General features: G+C 33.9%; 2 protein-coding genes across 3 annotated transcripts in view; one reads left to right on the top strand and one right to left on the bottom strand.

Moving 5' to 3' along the window:
• LOC111051129 (junctophilin-1) overlaps positions 1-19076 on the top strand; it is a 98559-nt gene that overhangs the window by 676 nt on the left and 78807 nt on the right. The window contains exon 2 of one of the 2 annotated variants that reach the window (XM_039424010.1): positions 18245-18256. The exons of the other annotated variant lie outside the window; for it this stretch is intronic. Within the exon in view, the coding sequence (XP_039279944.1) occupies positions 18245-18256 (12 nt within the window). The remainder of the gene's footprint in view (positions 1-18244; positions 18257-19076) is intronic. 2 annotated transcript variants of the gene reach the window in all.
• LOC111046895 (cytochrome b5) overlaps positions 1-19076 on the bottom strand; it is a 105096-nt gene that overhangs the window by 63645 nt on the left and 22375 nt on the right. The window lies entirely within an intron of this gene.

Genomic DNA, 19076 nt, shown 5'->3' with positions numbered 1-19076 from the left:
ATTGTAAACTTTATATAGCATTTCATATTGACAATTATAGCAACATATATACATTCTATAGAAATACTTATAAATTTAATTTAAAAAATCTCTTCCTGGAGGTTGTGATCTACTCATCTCTTTTCATCCTCCTCCAACTCATTACCCACACAAAAGCCTAGAGCTCATGTCCAAATCACGTCTAGCATTGAGAAAAATGTATTACAGTTTTGTGTATGCATTTTTATATTATATTTTTTTAATATCTACCTCGCTACTTTAAAAATACTACTGTTAGTGATGAAGATAGGAAATTGATAAACTCAACTCAATTGAAAAAGTGGATACAATTTAGCATTTCATTAGATTATTATCCTTCCTATATTATCACACTCCTTCAAAAATACTACTGTCCGTGATACTGTGATGCATATAGGACTATTTTATAAGATCAAGTAGAACAAGTAGAAAAATAGCATAATTTCAAAGCTCAAGTCTGGAAATTTACAAATTTGTTCCACTAACACTATCCCAAATCGTAGCAATCGCCCTGTTTGTGATGCTGTAATGTGTAGTGCACGTAGTAAATTCAACAAATCAAATATTCGGGAGGGGAATAGTTTCAAGCATATCATGTTCTCTCTCGATCAGTTTCTTTTGTGCCTTCACCAATAAATAAATAAATGAACACGGTTCAACAAGCGGAAAACAACTCACCAATTCAAAAATACCATTGGCTGACAAGTAGAAAATCGAATAATTTGATTCATTGCAACAAGTAGAAAAAGTAACAAATATCCATATTGTCTATACTGTATCACAAAAATTTTATCCTAGGCGTGGCTTGAAAAGTTCCCAAAACTTTTATTCTAATAATCAACTTCTAAATTTATTGAGGACTGATTCCTCATATAGATAACTTTTTGTAGCATTCCTTGAACATTTGAATTTCGAATCAGATTTTTGAATGAATAATATAATTTGAACCAGTTGAACAGATGAGAGACATAAACTGGAAAATACAATGTACGGAACAAAACTTGCTTAGAAAAATGCAAAAAGAAAAAAAAAGCAGGACAGAAATATATATTGTTGTGCCTTCACCTTTTAAAAGATAATAAAAAAAGATAATTTGGAATGAAACTTAGAATTTGGAAAGTAGGCCAGCACATTCTCCTACCTAAAGATAGATATTCAATATTAAGAAGTTAGTAACGTAATTTAATGACTAATCTAGTTGCGCAAGTTATTTACATTCCGGAATTTCTTCTATATACATTATATTGTCACGTAACAAAATATTTGACTAATAAACCCTTCACGAACCCGTAATGAATCTTCTAACAAATATGGTAAATATCTTCATCAGAACTCTTTTTCTATTTTCTTCTTCTAATTCATTAGGAATCATCTCGTTGAGTGTTTAGAGACTAGGCTATAGAGTGGCGCCATATACTCACAAAAACGTATCCAATTACAACTCACGGCAAAAAATCTTGTCTTCAATAGACTGATCTGTTTCCTACTTTTTTTCTGATCTGTTACGGATATTTTTCAACATGACTCAAGCGTGATTTTGCATTCTACAATCATGAGAAAAACACTTTTCATTGTAATATTCCAGTTGGAAACCTCTACGACAGAACGCTTGTCAAAACAAAACTATGAGTGCCAGGTTTTAATCGACAATAATTCTGTATTTCGCTTGTCACTAGAGTATTGTCATTTTCTCACTGCCTACAACATCAACTAAATAAATTGACTCGACATAGATAATTATTATTATTTATCTCAAACTCAAAGTACGTGACATTTTCTCTGAACACTGGAAGAATAATTCTCAACGCATGATTTAATAATATATGAAAATTGAGCTCGATCAACTAGCTTAGCATTGGACTGCTACTGCTTGACTTCTGATTATCAACATTATGGAATTTACCAATACATTAACACATTAATAGACTACTATTACACTATTACTGATTCTCAAGTTCACTGACATTTCCAACCTTACTGGAGCCTCACATAATCATTTCTCAACAATAAACATCATATCCGACTAGTTTCAATTACTCTACTATAAGCTTACATCTCAAAACATCCCAACTTATTCACATGGAAGACTTAATTGCAATTTCACTATTCACCATTAATCATTTTTTAATCTTTTTTTAATTAATTAATTCTTTTTGACTACCTATCTCTAAGGTTCTATCTCTTTAGATTTGCGTGGCAGAGAGGACCAGGAGTTCGAACTCCGCTCTAATAAAGACAAATAATTATTAATCAATCAATCAATCTCTTTCTTTCTTCTCCTCTTCCTTCTCCGTTTTCCTTTGAATTAGACCATGTCTCCTACATCAGTTCACCCGGTATTCAACTACTACTGGCCAACATAAGATTTCTACTATACTGTTAATTACTATAATTTAATTTTCCCAACAAAAATTCTATTTCCTTTTGACACGAATTTTCCTACATATTTCTACTTTATATCCCCATTTTAATTTCAACCTTTCAACTCTCAACTACAAAATAATTTAAACTCATGCTTAACTCAAGAGATTTTCCCTTTTCATTTCAAATTCAACTAGGAAAAATTTCACTGTTAATTTTATTTTAATTCAACCCGTTAAGTACTGTTCCAATATTTATTTCTACTTTCACTAATAACCATTTTAACATTACATATTCGAAAAATTTTCTGTTATTTTATTTGTATACCTTAACTAATCACTTTAAATATTCATTTTTAAAACAATTATATAAAACAATTATAAAACAATAAAATAACATAAAACAATTTTCCTTACCATACCAAACTTCTAAGCAACTTTCAACACTATAATTCATTTTTTTACCAACTATTACTTGTGATTTTGCGGCTGACTTTCTAACCAAACATTCACGAACCTTTTGACTGGGCTTCCCTAAACTACACTGATTGTTACCCTTACAATCACTACGAAGATTCACTAAATACTTCTAGATTTCGGTTTACGTTATTCTACTGACGAGCCCCATAACTCTCAAATGAACCACACCGTTTACTAGATACAAAAAAATCTCAGCTCACATCATCTTCGGTGCCTTTCGCTAAAATTAAACAATTCCACCGTACAAATTTGCAAGGTTAGTCACAGCTAGATTCCTTGATTTGCTACATGGACAACTCTCGGGCAGTGCTCCGTTCTCTCTGGACACGGACCTACACTCGCGCCGATTACCTAAATTCAACAACAACACACACAGGCAGGACATCCCCTTGTCCTCCTCTAAATCTTGAGTCTCAACTAAACCAAAAAAAATCCCCACAGCCTACAGGAAACACAACGGATCTTTACACTTTCACTATGCATGCCTACCGCAAAAATCACACCTAAAAAAAATATTTCCAACAATAAACTGATTCACCTTTTCGAGAATAAACATTACTGATAAAGTAATGATAATAATAAACATTATTGACTTAACAGCCTATCTGAATCAACTTATTTTCATACAAATTCCCAAGGATTTGATCAGCGTTTCAACTTTAATCTACAATACCTAATTAGTTTAGTTTCGATTTAGTTTAAACATCTCAAGGCCAATTAACTTTTCAAAACTACTTATCAACAATAACTAGTCAAAGAGTTTCCTATTTATTCCCTGATTACCTTCGATTTACCTAAGTTTTTCAAAAATTTTCCAAATTTTCCCCAAACATTCTCCAATAATAATTTCCGAATTTCCCTAATTTAATTGAGTTGACTTTAAAATATCAATACTCACTTTCACTACTACTATAAAATATTCAACTACCCGACGCGTGAGACCAGAATACGTACGTTGACATCACAATAATTTCTATCACCATCAACGGAATTACAGAATACAAAAATTCATTCAGCACTTAGAATCAGTTGTTTTTCACCTATCCTAGTTTCTTCTACTAATTTTTATTCTACCGTTAAACCTCTATTTTCTCAATAATCAATTTCAATATAAAGTTTCGGAATACTTTCAACTTGAGCTGCAATGATACTAAATTTTATCTTTAAGCACTTTAAAAGATTTTCATTCTAATGGATTTACTGAACTTAATAACTTCCCTATTTCATCTACAATCATTTAAACTTCAGAAAAATTGGAGTAGAAACTATAACTTATTCATTTAACTCCAAACCCAAAATATTGACAGTTAACACGTTCACAGAATGAATTATTAAGTATCGACTCAGATAAATTAATCTTAAGTAATTAGAATGAGTTATGAAAATTTGATTTTGTTTTTTTAATTTGAATTTCAGAGATATAAAATGCTCTGTAGCAGAGTCGGCGCAGTTGTGTGCCTCACCTTTTAAAAGATAATAAAAAACATAATTTGGAATGAAATTTAGAATTTGGAAAGTAGCCGGCACATCTAGAAAACGATTCTGAGTCTATACTATTTCAATTCATGCAGGCGAACGGGTTAGAGTCAGGAAAACTACAAGTTTTTGCCATGCCTGATTTAATCGCCGTTCACTATTTTAACACTAAAATATTCTAAAACAAACAAAATAGCAACAATACTGACACGGAAGAGAATAAGAATCATATTAAATTTAACACGTTACATTACCTTTATTCTCTGATCTGGGGACGCATTACTATCCTTACGTTAGATATTCAACTATCACCATCATCATCCAAATAATATCAGTTGCAAATATTAATTTCAGAACAAAACTCAAAACAGAAAAACCCAAAGAACCCAAATTTCGTCGATAATAACCTATATAACCCATTTCATAAATTTGGAATCCCCACTTTTGATTAACATTCTTGAAAGAACATTTTGTTTCACTATACTGCACTTTCGTTGGTCTGCACGTTGCTTTATCATCGAGGTTATGGTACCTTGTTTTTGGCGGTGAACTTTTACCAGTTGAATTTGGCTTGATGGCGACATCATCTTACGTCCCTAGACCTTTCATCTGAAGCGGTGTGACATAAAGTTGCAGAACCAAAGGGGTGGTACATGAAGTTGGTTTGGGGTCACACATGAACCGCTGTAAATAAATGTATTACAGCATTAATTTCTAACTCTTCCTGCAATTCATAAAAAGCTAAAAAAGGAGTTATCCATTGATTACAGATTATTTGAATTCTCTCATTCTATTTGAATCCTCATTTTATATAGATTTTTATCTTTAAACTACTGATTCTTTGTATAAGAATTAATGGATCTTCCTTCACAAATAATTAAAAAGTTTTGTCATAATTTAATAAATTAGCGTTCAGTTAAAGCCTTAACGCCATGAGAAAACACAGTCAGAAAAATATAAAACTTTAGCTAGTCACAAACTTGACATAATATTCAAAATTACATTCCAATTTAGTGACTATCTTACTAACTTTCAGCAATTCTTTACCATAATATATCTTTAGAAACAATAACTCAAATGTAACGTAACTGAAAACTTTCTATACTTCTTTAGAAAAAATATAATTATCTTCCATTACTAATAAAACAAAAGGACCATTCTCAATGAAAATTATTAACTTGAACAATAACAGGCTTTGTTGATACAATACTCTGATGGAAGTTTCAATTAATTGAATTCCCTAAATTATATTTCAACCTTATTTTACGTACCTTAGCGGTTATTTGAAGAAACAATTATCCCTACATGATGAAGAAACACACTCAAGCTTTTCAGGACATGGCACTACTAGAAAATTTAAACTTTAATATAAATAAAACTGACTCCTAAATTAACTAATAATATAAACTTCTAAACTTGCCCAAAAAGGGCGAAACATAATGAATACATCTTTACTCTCGTAGTGCTCCTAGCAAAGTGTCCTCCGAAACGTAATCTGGTCTCTCGGCTGGGGAATCGCCTCACTACTGTATCTAGAAACAGGTCTCCTATTGGGCGAAGGGAATCAATTTGACCAATCGTCGCGTGGCTTCTGGAGCCTTAGGACAAAATAGTCACTGCAAAATCATTGGTTTGTTATAATTTATTGCAATACCTGCTGTTTCCCAACTTATCGCACTCTATGTCGCGACAGGAAGGCTAAGTTTTAGATATGATCCCATAATCTACATTCCTCGACGACTCGGAGCCACAATTTTTAAATATCTATCATGGGAAACTCGAAGTCATGGCCGTTCATAGTAGAGAGAGAAAATGATTTATTTCGCTAACTCACAATAATGGCTCTAGTCTATTGCGTATTAAATTTACTATTATAACTTGGGAAAAGGCCTGAATTAAAAATAGTGCTCGGCACATTGTGCAACAGGTGGCTAGTTGTTAATAAGTGTATTGCGAATTGTTTGTGGAGGAACTTTAAGAATATTACGAGAGTTAGGTTAAGGAAGGGCAGAATTGAATGAAGGATAAACTTTTCAGAATCCAAAAGTCCGCTTTAGGCTAGACAGTAGACAACAAATGAAACTGAGAGGAAGTTCTATTGATTTGTTCCATCGTTAACTGCATAATCTATTTATCAATTAATCAACTTGCACTTAGGTTCTGTCTTCTAGATCTAGATTACCTCCTTCTATCCTATTTTTTCTTTTCACATTATCTTTTATCTTCTCTCTCTCCTCTCTCAATCTCTCTCTCCCTCTATCTCTCTCTTTCTCTTTGTGTGTTTAGTGGAAATGCGGTTCCACCTCTCGATTGAACGGCCTCTACCCTATCCTCATCCTCCTGCCTCGCCCTACATTCACTTTCTCTTTCCATGTTTGTGTATTTTGTGGAAATGCGTTTCATTCTCTTGATGCCTCTCTCAACCATCATTCCAGATTGATTGATCTGTTTCTGTTTAATCACAGATTGTATGCCTAGTGATTAGATCCACCCACTGTGTGCTATTTAATTGCCTGTATGATCAATCAAAACCTGATAGCCAGTCAAATGAGAGATTATACAAGCTTTTCCGCTCTCTAACAATAACCACAATCATTGACCAAGCTGATATTTTTGAAGCTTAGAAAGCGATCAGTGTATGAATATTGGAAATCTATTGTTGTATCCATAATAACCTGCTATATATGATTCAGAATAACTCACTGATGACAATCCCATCAGCAAGGTTTCATTGGCATTTGAAAATGATTATAAAAATAAGGAGTGAGATGTGCACTTGTAGAGAGTAGGCCTATTCTATATTTTTTCCCCACTATCAACACCGCTCTGGTTTTGACACTACCACTTCGCAATATTCAAAGAGAGAATATAACTGATGCGGATTTCATGGAATTGAACAAGAAAATAATCATGATCATGACATTTGTCGTCGAATGTTCGACTCATGGAGAATAATTACTCATGAATAAACTCATAGAAAGTCGCAAGTACTGTAATTGCAACATAATATGTTAGAAGAGGTCTGTGACCAGGCATTCATCGTACTTCCAATCACAACTCTATGTTGATTTTAGTATTGATCTGTCTGATAAGGATTGGCCTGTTTCTCCTCTTGCAATATTATTTTAATGATAACTGATTTTCTACAAATGGATAATAAGAAATAAAGCTACTACATATTGAAGTTTCTTCAAAATAATTTTATATAGTGAGATTCACTTTACACTGTCAGCATCGATTGAATGGGAAGCCTTGATGTTATTTATAAGGGATAATGGCACTGTCAAGTGAATCTCTCTATAGGATTTTTCCTCAAATGTTTTGTTATTCTAATTTCTGATCAGAGTTTAAATGACATATAATTTTTCCTAACAGCTCATCAAGCTATTAGGCGTAATGATTGTCACGTGATGACGTTATGTGTGGCATATGCACACATGAACGTGGGTGTTATCGATAATGATAGCAGTCCATGCAATCACACAAAAAGCACACACAAGGTCGCTTCACATTCGGGTGGCCGTAATGTCATTCCCACTAAACGGTCAGCATTCCTCTTAGATAACACCAATGCTTCTGATTCAATAAATGTGCTGACAGTTGAAAGTAGATCTCACTGTAGTTTCCAATGCAGTGCAGCTATCTAACAGGTGACCTTTTTGCCTACAAGAAAATCGAATGTGGTATGAATTATTTATTGGGCCCGACGTTTGTAATGAGCGCAACAGCGTTCTCACTATCTTACCGGCCAAAACAAAAGTAACCCCAATAGTAGAAAACATGTTCAATTGGAGAGTAACGATGTTTGTCGCGTTATTCACTTCTGTTCATTTGTTTGAGCATGGCCGACTGGAAATTGAACCATTCCAGTTGGCCAAGGAATGAGTTCCTAGTTCTTAAATCCTAGTAGAAATAATTATTTACTAACAAGCCGCCTGGCCTAAAAAAATGCTTTCATATAATTACAGGATATTGCAATTGAACGAGCGTAACAGTTTCTTACTTATGATTAGAGAATCGAGTCGTTGTCGGTTTGTATGTTCGACGATTACTTTTGATTGTTTCCGTCAATCGAGTTCAAATTTTCACATATTCTTTGAAGCATTTTACAGATCGAGTTCGTTAGGCAACAAAATTGACTCACCCCTTCATCCTTTTTGAGTTTTGTAACGTTATTTTTTCTATAACGTGTGCCCTGCTTGGCCGCAGTCGGTAGAGCAAAGATTTTTGAATATATAAAGTATTTTTTGTGATTCCTGAAAGAGCAATAGTACCAATTTCTTACCAGCTCTCCTAGGAGCTCAAACAGTTCTCTGCTTTCGCTGGCTGCAAACGTCGGCCGCTTTAACAGTTCACAGTTTTTGTGACTGACTTGGTGTACTCCCCAAATATAGATGCAGTAGAGATAGACAGATATAAGGGCTCTGATTATCGTACTAGACAATGCGGTACCGCCACGAACGCCACCCCCACCATTCGCCAAAGTGGTCAGCAATGAAAAATGATACTGAGCGGAATCAAAGGCGATACTCTATCAGAATACCTTATAAATTATATTGCTGCAACTTAATAACAGACCTTATCACAGACTTATCACAGACCTTTGAGTTTCTTCAAATCAGATGTGTTGGTACTGGATAATTTACATAAATCTCGGGAATGTATTATTTCCAAAGACTTAACAATCACTGCTGTATATCGCTGATTTATCCAACTTATTCGGTGAAGAATAGTTGGTTGGTAATTTAAATGATAGGTCAATTATGATAATAAAATAGAATATAACAAGATTGGTCATGCATGGAGATAGGATAATAAATAAAGGGTACACCATTCAAATAAACACAGAAATATTATTACATGGAATATCAATGAGCAATAATAAAAAATAGAGCAACAAATATAAAAATAATATGAGAATAAACATATATTGAAAAATATCACAGACTGCTCACTAATGATTGACTTTGCTCTGTTTCTTAGCATGAAATATTACCATGTGCTTTATTAATCAGCAAGCATATACTTTTAAATTAAACAGCTCAGTTATCGACTTGCTATTGCTTGTCGAATAAAATTTATAAATCTCACTTCCAAAAAATATAAATATTAGAAAATATCTCTCTCAGGGCTAGGGTTCGGCCTCTGGTGGAAATTAGATAAATCAATTTATCTTATGAACATGAGCTTTGCAAAAATCTAATAATTTACTAACCAAAGATATAATGAGTGAGCATAAAATTATAATAAATCATAAATTAATATATTTCCCTATGTGCATATTCAACAGTTAATCTCATAAATGTTTCTTAAAAAATATTCCCTTAATGTTTAATACTAGCACAAGTTTTGATATTACTTTTTAATATTTAAACAACCCTTTGATGAGCTAGCTTTATTTAATCATGATTATTTCGAAGCACTGAGGGCTCCCTTAATAACTTTTCAATTGAACTCACATGTTGATTTTCACAATTATGTTGGCGATCCAGACTTGTTTCGATGTCCCAGGCCTTTCTGGTGGGCTGCTGTCATCTTCTCCAATGGGAATATTTAAATTTAATGACTCATGTCATACTACGACCTCACTGAGTCTTATGAAATTTATTTGTTAATTATTCAAACAAACTTTAACATTTAATGCAAAATTATTTAAAAAAGGGATCTTGTGCTCTATAAATTGGTGGCTGTTCCCGGTGACCTCTGGTAAGCAAGTGGGCTTTGATCTACCCCTATTCTTTTCACGACCATACTTCTGTATTTTTGAATTTGCATATAATTTAAATATCCACTCTGATTGGTGCTATCCCTAGCCACACTACTATGCAATAATATGATTCAATATAGTCCATGCTAATCTGCTAGGTTACCACATAAAGAGCAAATATTATAGTTTTAATTATTCATTTTGTATCTGTTACATAAATCTGAGTACTGTATAGTTTACAAATTCTTATCACTCATATAATAAATAATGTATATTTTTGAATTAACTCGCTTTTACCGCCGGTCAGTTACTGTATTTTGATTGGCGTATTCTAAACTTACAAATGTATACATGCGCTGAGTAAGATATATCCCATTTCCTTAGTATTTTTATTTATTTTATAAATTTTGTCCATGCTCGTATGACATAAATATTATGTCATAAATATTTTTGTATTTTCTAAAACGTTTTTTCTTTTACATTGACATGTCATGCTTGTTACTAACCTTCTGATCACAGTTTAAGTGAATGCTATTTGTATGCAACTAAATTTGCCACAGGTGTCTGGCTAATTCTCAATTTATACGGCTTGACCAATTATTTAGGTTGCCGACTAGTAAGTACCAAAGAACCTAACCTCAAAAATTATTATTTTATATTATTAAATATATATATATATAGCAATAATATTTTCCCTTTCATTTGGCTGTTCAAAACTGTAGCCTGGATACCCGTTAATATCTAATCTTGAGTTTGTTGACATCGTATCTAGCGATAGCAATACAGCTGTTTGCTTGAGACCTATAAATTCTTCCCATTTAATGATTTTGATAACTATTCAAAAAATCTTCTTACAGTTTATAACAGGATGAAATTGGAAGTGCATAGAGAGAAAATGTTAGCGACTTATCATCCTGCTGACTGTTCATTTCTCTACAATAGTTCATGAGCATTTTACTGATTCATCTTTGCAAACTATTTTGACCTGCATTTTCTTATTTCTCCTAACTTGCAATTGTAAGAAAAGAGCGAATTCCAGTTTAGAGAATATTGCTCTTCACAGTATGTTTTACTCTGACAAAGGATTCAACCAATCGACTTTAAACTTCTTACACATATCATTTGAACCATAATACACTTCCAGTTCGTTGAGTAACGAATTTGACTCACTCTTTCACCCTTTTCTAGGATATGAATGGTTGTAATTGAAGGGCGTGGGAAAAGAATTTGTAGTAATTTTTGATTATTTATAACTTGTTTTGTAATCATATTCCAATGTGATATTGTTGTCGTCGTCGTCGTCTTCTTACAGGGGTGGGCAGTAATACCTATTCCGCCTTCAAACATTCTCCCTCCTTCTTCCGTTTCCCATTCTCTCAACATGTTCTCTCCACTGTTGTCGATTCTCGTCAACTCGTTGAGGTATAAAGATCACATTGAACTCTCTATGGATATCAATATTCTAAAGCCTGTCCTCTCTGGTGCATCCATTCACTGACCTTAAAAATCTCATTTCGGCCGCCTGTAACCTGCTCCACTCCCTCCACTTTGGCACCCAGGTTTCAGAGTCATACGAAAGTGTAGGGACGGCCATTACTTTATAAAATTTGAGCTTCGTCTCTTTTCGGGCTTTATTTTTGAGAGTTTTGTTAATAATGGTTCAGCATATGTACTGGAATCTGTTAATTTTTGTATTCAAGTCATGGTCTTCCTCGTATGTAATACCACATCCCAAAATTTGAAATGTGATACCTGTTCCAGTATTCTGTTGTTGAGAACTGTTTTAGAACCTATTGGAGACTTCCCCAGAAACGCCATCACTTTTGTTCTGTGCAAGGAAATCTTCATATTATATTCTGAGCTCAGGAGATGGAGTTGATATATTGCTCTTTGCAGATTGTCCTCTGATTCCTGCAATATCACTTGATCATCTGCAAACCGTAATGAATTGACAGCAATATTGTGTGTTAGTTGTATACCTGGGTGAATTTTTTGCTTCCATTTCCTACAAAGGTCGTCCGCATAAATATTGAAGAGAGTTGGGTATATTGTATGAAATATTATGGATGTAATAATCGGCTAGCCCACTTAATTCTGGCAAAATAATAAATAATTATTCTATTTTTTTATGTTTCCTGGACATAATGAGATTTCATTTTACAACACAAAATTTTCCCGGTTGTAAAGCATGGGTTTCCTGCTAGTTATAATGAAGTAGAGCCTCGAATGGCCAACGAGAATGGGCTAAGTAAAGGAATCTTGGATGAATATTCACAGATTTAGATTCTCTTGAAAAAAATCAATAAATTCAAGGTTAAATTTTTCGCAGCCTGCGAAGGTTTGAGCTAGAGGTATTCTTTCTCGGTCGTTGGTCGTGTCACTTTGACAACGAAAACTCGCACATTTATGAGTAATGATGCGTCGACTATTGTAATACTTTTGGCGCTTAAGATGATGTTCAAACTTTCACACCGTTGAGGCTATTGGCTAAGTGAATTTAGTATTCTCCGTAGTCGTCGAATAATCAAGCATAGAATAAACGAAACCCCAACCAACTTGTAAAGTACGTTTTTCTTGATGCGGCCGCGGTCGTCGGCCGAATGTGTCAACCTGTGAACACTCTAGGATCCGAAAGTATTATTGTATTTCGCGGTCGTCGTCCTGCTTAGTCGCATAAACAGAAAATAACTCAAATATTGCACGTTGAATATTCATAATTACTCAACTATCATATTGAACTATTTTGTCACTATTCAAATGTCTTTAATAATTTATAATTTGATATTAAACATTTTTGAAATATATATTATCATTTCATCATTCTATTTATTAATGCATTATCAAAACACACCATACAAAACATCAAAACTGCAGTTCTTTGTAAATATCTTCTGTAAGGATTGAATAAGCTTCAAATAAGTCATCAACATCTTGAAATTAGATGATAGAGAATTCTTCAGCCAAAGGTGCGTAGTAGTATTTCCTTTCTCCTTTTTTCCAAAACAGATTGTTTTTTAATGCTGTTATAGAAAATAAGAGTAATAAAGCATATTACTGTGTTTCTGAGAGCTTGACAAGTGCATCGAGTAATGCACTATACGTAACTCATAATTCATAATTATGACCGAGACTAGTGTTTCCAAGGGAGAACTCCATTTGCAGGCATTCGAATTTTGTATACAGCTTCGGCTTTGAAGCAATCTTAAATTAACTCGTTTCCGGGCGAATTACTGTCAATTCCAGGGAGTTGGACTTCAATGGAAACCGTATTTTGTAACTGGCGAATTAAATCCATGCAGCGAAGCATATCGCCAACTCATTCATATAGAAACGAGCGCATTCAATTCTATTTCTTTTGTCATAGTCCTCCCATAGATTCCGGCGCTTCACGTACTGTTCAATAACTCTCCAGTTGCAAGACATGTGTGGGATTCCCGCTAATGAAACTGGAAATAAAAAAACATTCATTTCTGGAGAACTTTGTTTACTGGAATTCCCTGAAATATTTTAATTCCATACTACAGATTAATAATTTGAAATGATTGATATATTTTCAACTCGTATTCGTTGAGCATATACTACCATACCGTATCAATATCAGGGGTGTGAACATCCACCCCAAGCCCAATGGCGCATTCCCCCAAGATTTGCTTTTGAGCCCCCTCCTCCCCTCAATAATTTCAAGGACGCATTCTGCGTTCAAACTCCCCCCCCCTGTGGGCACACATTTTAATATAAAAGAAAAATATCGCAAATTTTTCAATGTGTTAGAATAATTTTTTAAGGTTTGATGTTATATGTACACATTCTGCTGTCTGTTGTACGGAATGGCACGCAGTAATGTAGTTGAAGAACTTGTTCAACAAGTGCACAGCAGCAGTGATTGAGATTCTGAATATCAACCGAATTTATTATTAGTGGTAGTCTTCCCTAACCATAATATTGTATTTATTATAATCAAATGGGTGAGATTAGGAAGCCTTGATGTCCAAAAGTGTATTTAGAAAATCGAACATTGTTTGAAACTAGAACACTGAATGGAATACCGTACACAAACTGGCATTGTACACATTGGCATATTGTGGGTATGGTTAAAGAAATATTTCATAACCTGATTTCTTCTTTAAAATGCAACCATTTTATTTTCCATTATTATCATATTTCCTCTTGCTTAGGGTGATGCCCACGTGAGCTTTTCTAGTCCTGTGCATGGATAATGGGAGGATGATGATGAGAGATGTGTGAACATACAACTTTAGGTGGGTTCCGAATAATCAGGCAGCAATTTTTAAACTCCTAACAGCTTCTGTTGAAGTTTAAAGTAGAAATCACAAAAGATTATTCTTTCGAGTCCAAGTGGGATGGGTGATCAGTGATCATTGTACTGGCTAGACAGGCCTGATAAAGGCGAATAGTGCGAATAGAATAATTATTGGCGGATCGTGTGGCAGAGTGAGTTCAGCCTGCTCCTATCCAACATTGAAAAGAATTTAGCCAGCACCCGACTAAGCCGAGCTGGGTGTGAGTGCCCGTCAAGAATTAACTTCTATTTAAAGCACAGAGCAGCGGCAGCACTGAGAAGGAGACATAACTGAGAAAGATGTTGAAAAAGAGCGAAACAGAGACAATGTGAGCGCGAGAGGATGGCGATAAAAAGTGAGAGATAACGAATTGGAAGATTCAACTAGGAGCAGTACAGGGATGAGCCCGAGGATCGTCTCATCATTTTTAAATAAGTTCGGTTCACACGCCTTATTTATGGGCTTACGTCATAAGGCTGAGGTTTGCGAGTCTGTCTGTACTCGCCTTAAATTAACTCTGATACCGTTCGCACCCCGAGTGCACCCACTTTCAGCAACACTGGCACTCTCCTATACAGGTGAAAAATTCTGTAAAATGTATGAGTAATATCTGTGAACTCCTGTCCAGAACACCAGTGGAAATTAAAAAATGTATATTGTTTTGGGCAGCTACATGACAAATTTCGGAATTTGAATTTTGGACATTACACATTATGGAAAAAGTTCCCCATGCTTGTTCTATACCTTGCAGTAGATTTTATAAAAAAGAGGGTTGTGGTCTTAAATGGGATAGCAGGTTATCAGGGAAGATTTCTAATAGGCTACCTAAGGAGAGACCATCAGATGGATGTATGCTATAAGGCAAGTATATCTACATGGATTCGACACTTCAGAGTATAAGTATGTTTTAGATGAAGCATGAGAATAGCTATAAATATTGTGAAACCATCCATATTTTCCATGTAAACTTGGGCAAATTCATTTAGCATTTTGAAAATTATAGTTTAGTTTGTTTATCATTCATAGCCGTCTAGAACAAGTCATAAAAATTTAGTAGGTGATCATCGACTAGATGAAATCACAATCAACCAAGTTGTTAGGCGATGGTGTAGTTAATCGTGTAGTAGAACAGGAAAACGAAAATTACCACCAAAAATCAGTACATATCCTGCATGATATTTGAGAAGAATATGATTTCAAGATATCAAAGGAGAAAACAAAAATCTTGCTTTTAAGGAAAAGTACCCAATAAGCTCTAAAACTGTGATAGACAACAAAGACTATGGCAGCTCCACTACTAATCTATGGTAGTGAATCTTGGGTAACATCAAAGCCACTTGCGAGTAAAGTGCAGGCAGCTGAGATGAGATTTCTCCGCAGAACTAAGGACTGTGACAGAAGAGATCACATCAGGAATGAGGATAGGAGGAAGGAGCTGAACATCTTTTGCCTGAATGAGGAAGTTAAAACGAAACGCCAACAATAGAAAGAGCATGTTGAACGAATGTCAGCTGATAGGCTTCCACTGAAAAATTTCAAGTATCAGTATTATCAAGTATTAAGGCAAAAGAGATATAGGAAGGCCACGGAGAAGTGGGATGATTATTACTACCATGAATGGATAAAATTGAAAAATTTATTTAATTGAATTGAATTTTTATTGATAATATATTAATGAGACTGAATTTATAATATTGAGATAACTTGATTCAAACATTTTTTTTATAATCTGATGTGAGTCGGAACAGGTAATAGCCCAATCCCTGTTTGAAAGAAGAAGGAAAAAATTTAGTGAGCATCGTTCTAATTAGAAATATTCATTTCCTTTCCAAACGCACATCTACCTGAATTAATAGATAATTTCTTCATGTTCCATAATAATTAATTAGGGGTGCAAGTTTCAATGCTGCATCAATTGATCATTTGACAATGAAATTTGAAGGGGGTGTCTGGAAAACAATTTTTGACTTTGCATTTCAAATGGGACTAGTTGGAAGGTAAACATAGAAAGAATGCGCATCTCATCCCCTTTTTCATAGGTGTGTAACCGCTGAGTTGACACTTATTGAAAAGTTGAAAATTTCACCTCCTACATTAAAGCTGCTATAACAATGGAAGGGAACTTGGAATGATGAGATAAATACATCATATCAAAGAGAGTTAAATGTTCTACATACCTAGGATAAACATTAATTTACACGATGCATTGTTGGAGAGTTATAAATCCTGGAAGAGCAAAAAAACTAGAAAAAAACCTTTTATTTTTACAATTTCACACTTTCAAGAGCGAATATTACGAAAAATGTTGGAAATATCAAAGAACTCCACTGAGAAAAAATTGTAGAGAATTCATCAAGGTTCATTTTTGAATAGTTAGTGATGACGGGTGAATGCATTTTCCTGAAGATATTATAAGTGTGGAAGCAAAAAGCTAAAAAATCCAACTTCTAAATTATATGTGAGGAACCAAAAAATGATACCTTTTGAACACTTCTAGCCCTCCTCAGCACAGGGTGTAGGGGTGGGGACTTTTGCTATTCCTTACTACCTCACCTCCTTACTGCCCCAAACAGAACTGCGAGGTCAAAAATTGTCTTTCAAACTTTTTCGTCTATAACCTTTTCTTGACTGTATTATCATTAAACATAGGGTTTTTCCTGGCAAAGAGATCCTGCAAAGGTTGTTCCGCTTAGCCATAATCTAATCTAATCTAATCTAGTCATACTCTAATTCATTACCTTCAAGTGAAAAACGCTCATAATGTTTACTCATTGAAATTCATATTTTTGTATGTTTCACCAGGGCAGTAACTCACAATACTTGTTAAAGTAATGACTTGACAAGAATACTCTTCCAAGTAATGACTTGACAGGTCCAATTGTCATAATTCAAAAATTGTTCATCTGAACAATTCATGAAACTCAGAACATTTATTCCATAACAAACCATTTAATTGATCTAAATACTAGGAAACTAGACATAGTTCAGTTAGAATCCATTCCAATACGGACTAGGAACCTTTACAATATTACTTAATCTCCCTAATAATCAAGTAGAAATAAATAAAGAAATTAAATATTCGTCAACCTGTGTGCGTTATTGAATATTAAATATGATAGGGTTATCAATGAGCATAGGCGTCCTTCTGCAAGTGATTGGAAGTAGTTATATGAGTATGTCAGGGGTGAAAGCCCCCCCCCCCCAGCCCATAAGCTGATAACAAGCCAAGATAATGAACTCATGTAATATTATTCACATTATTACAATGATTTCCAGTCTTAACACTTGTTATTTCATCTTATAGTATTCCAACAATCAATATTCTAATAAATATAATCACATTGTTTCGCTATCCTTAGCTAAGGAAGTGTTTTCACATAATCATCCTGAAATCAGTCTCATCAGGAGTTTTACACTGTAATCTAAAGTTATTAGATATATTTTAGTATTATATAGGAGGTAATAATATTTTTAAGATATGAGATTATCAATTTCTCGACTTAATTATACTTTAATCAATGGAACGTATATTGGAACAGTTGAAGAACGCAGAGTATCTAATTCACAGAACACGCGTTTCATCATTCTGAGTTGGATTTTCGAAGATCGGTTTACCGAATTCTTCTGAAAATTAAAAAATACGGATTCAATAATTGTTTATGTTGAAAGTCCCAAGAACACTGATCAAAGTAGATTTAAATTCCACTTTACATTATTTAATTAGAGAAGTTTTCTCAGATCTACACATGTTTCAAATCAAGGATCGAATGCCTTTAAAGTATTATTAGCCTATCAATTCCTCCACCAACTGTAACTCACCATTTATATCATTTTTGTTATAGGTTTCTTATGTTAATTGATACTATAATTGGGGACTTACTTTGAATTTATCTTTTTTCTAGGGCTTGTCTCAGGTGAAATGATGTTCACATCTCAAAGATGCAGTTTGCTTGATAACATTCTGAACAAGGCTAACCGGATATCATGTATTTCAATAATCATTTATTTAGTGAATTCATCAGATTACACTTACTTGAAATAATTGCACGCTTTAAAATCGCTTCCGCACTTGTTACGTCTCGCTTCTTCTTTATCTTGCATTTTTAAACTGCATAAAAACAGATCCAAATATGTGATTGATCATCGGAAACATTGTCTGTTAATTATTGGAGCGAGATGGAATTATACTATCAATATGTACATGAATATAAAAATATGCCTCTATAAATTCACAATTGGCATTCTTGAGAATATAGTGAATTATCTAAAAGAAACTACTGACAGTAATTTTATTAGAAAATCAAATTGTAACTGTTTCTATTTTGTTTTCTTCCCTTATTACTATTGTATGGAAGTCGATACCTATTATTGTCTTAATATAATTCTGTCTTCTTGAATGACTTTATCAAATAGAAAACGTAGCATAATATTCCTTATTATCAATTTCAGGAAAAACAACTTACTTTTCTAATTTTGTCTTAATCACACAACATGTTTAATGGTTCTATTGTATCAACATGAATCTATTAATGGATAAAAAGTAGAAGTTCATAAATGGATACAGGAATTAGAAGTTCCAAGCGATCTTATCCTAGGCAAGCATTAAAAAGCGCCTAATTTATCGCTTCAATCATGTTTTTTAAACACAGACTAGCTCACTTGGAAAACTGCAATTCAGTTTTTAGATTTATTTTCACTTCAAACTCACCGTAGATTATGAACTCAAAGTACGCG

This window comes from Nilaparvata lugens, chromosome 3, assembly GCF_014356525.2.
Source record: "Nilaparvata lugens isolate BPH chromosome 3, ASM1435652v1, whole genome shotgun sequence".
NCBI lineage: Eukaryota > Metazoa > Arthropoda > Insecta > Hemiptera > Delphacidae > Nilaparvata > Nilaparvata lugens.
Note: the sequence above shows the minus strand (reverse complement) of the source record. Positions and strands in the feature narration are given on the sequence as shown.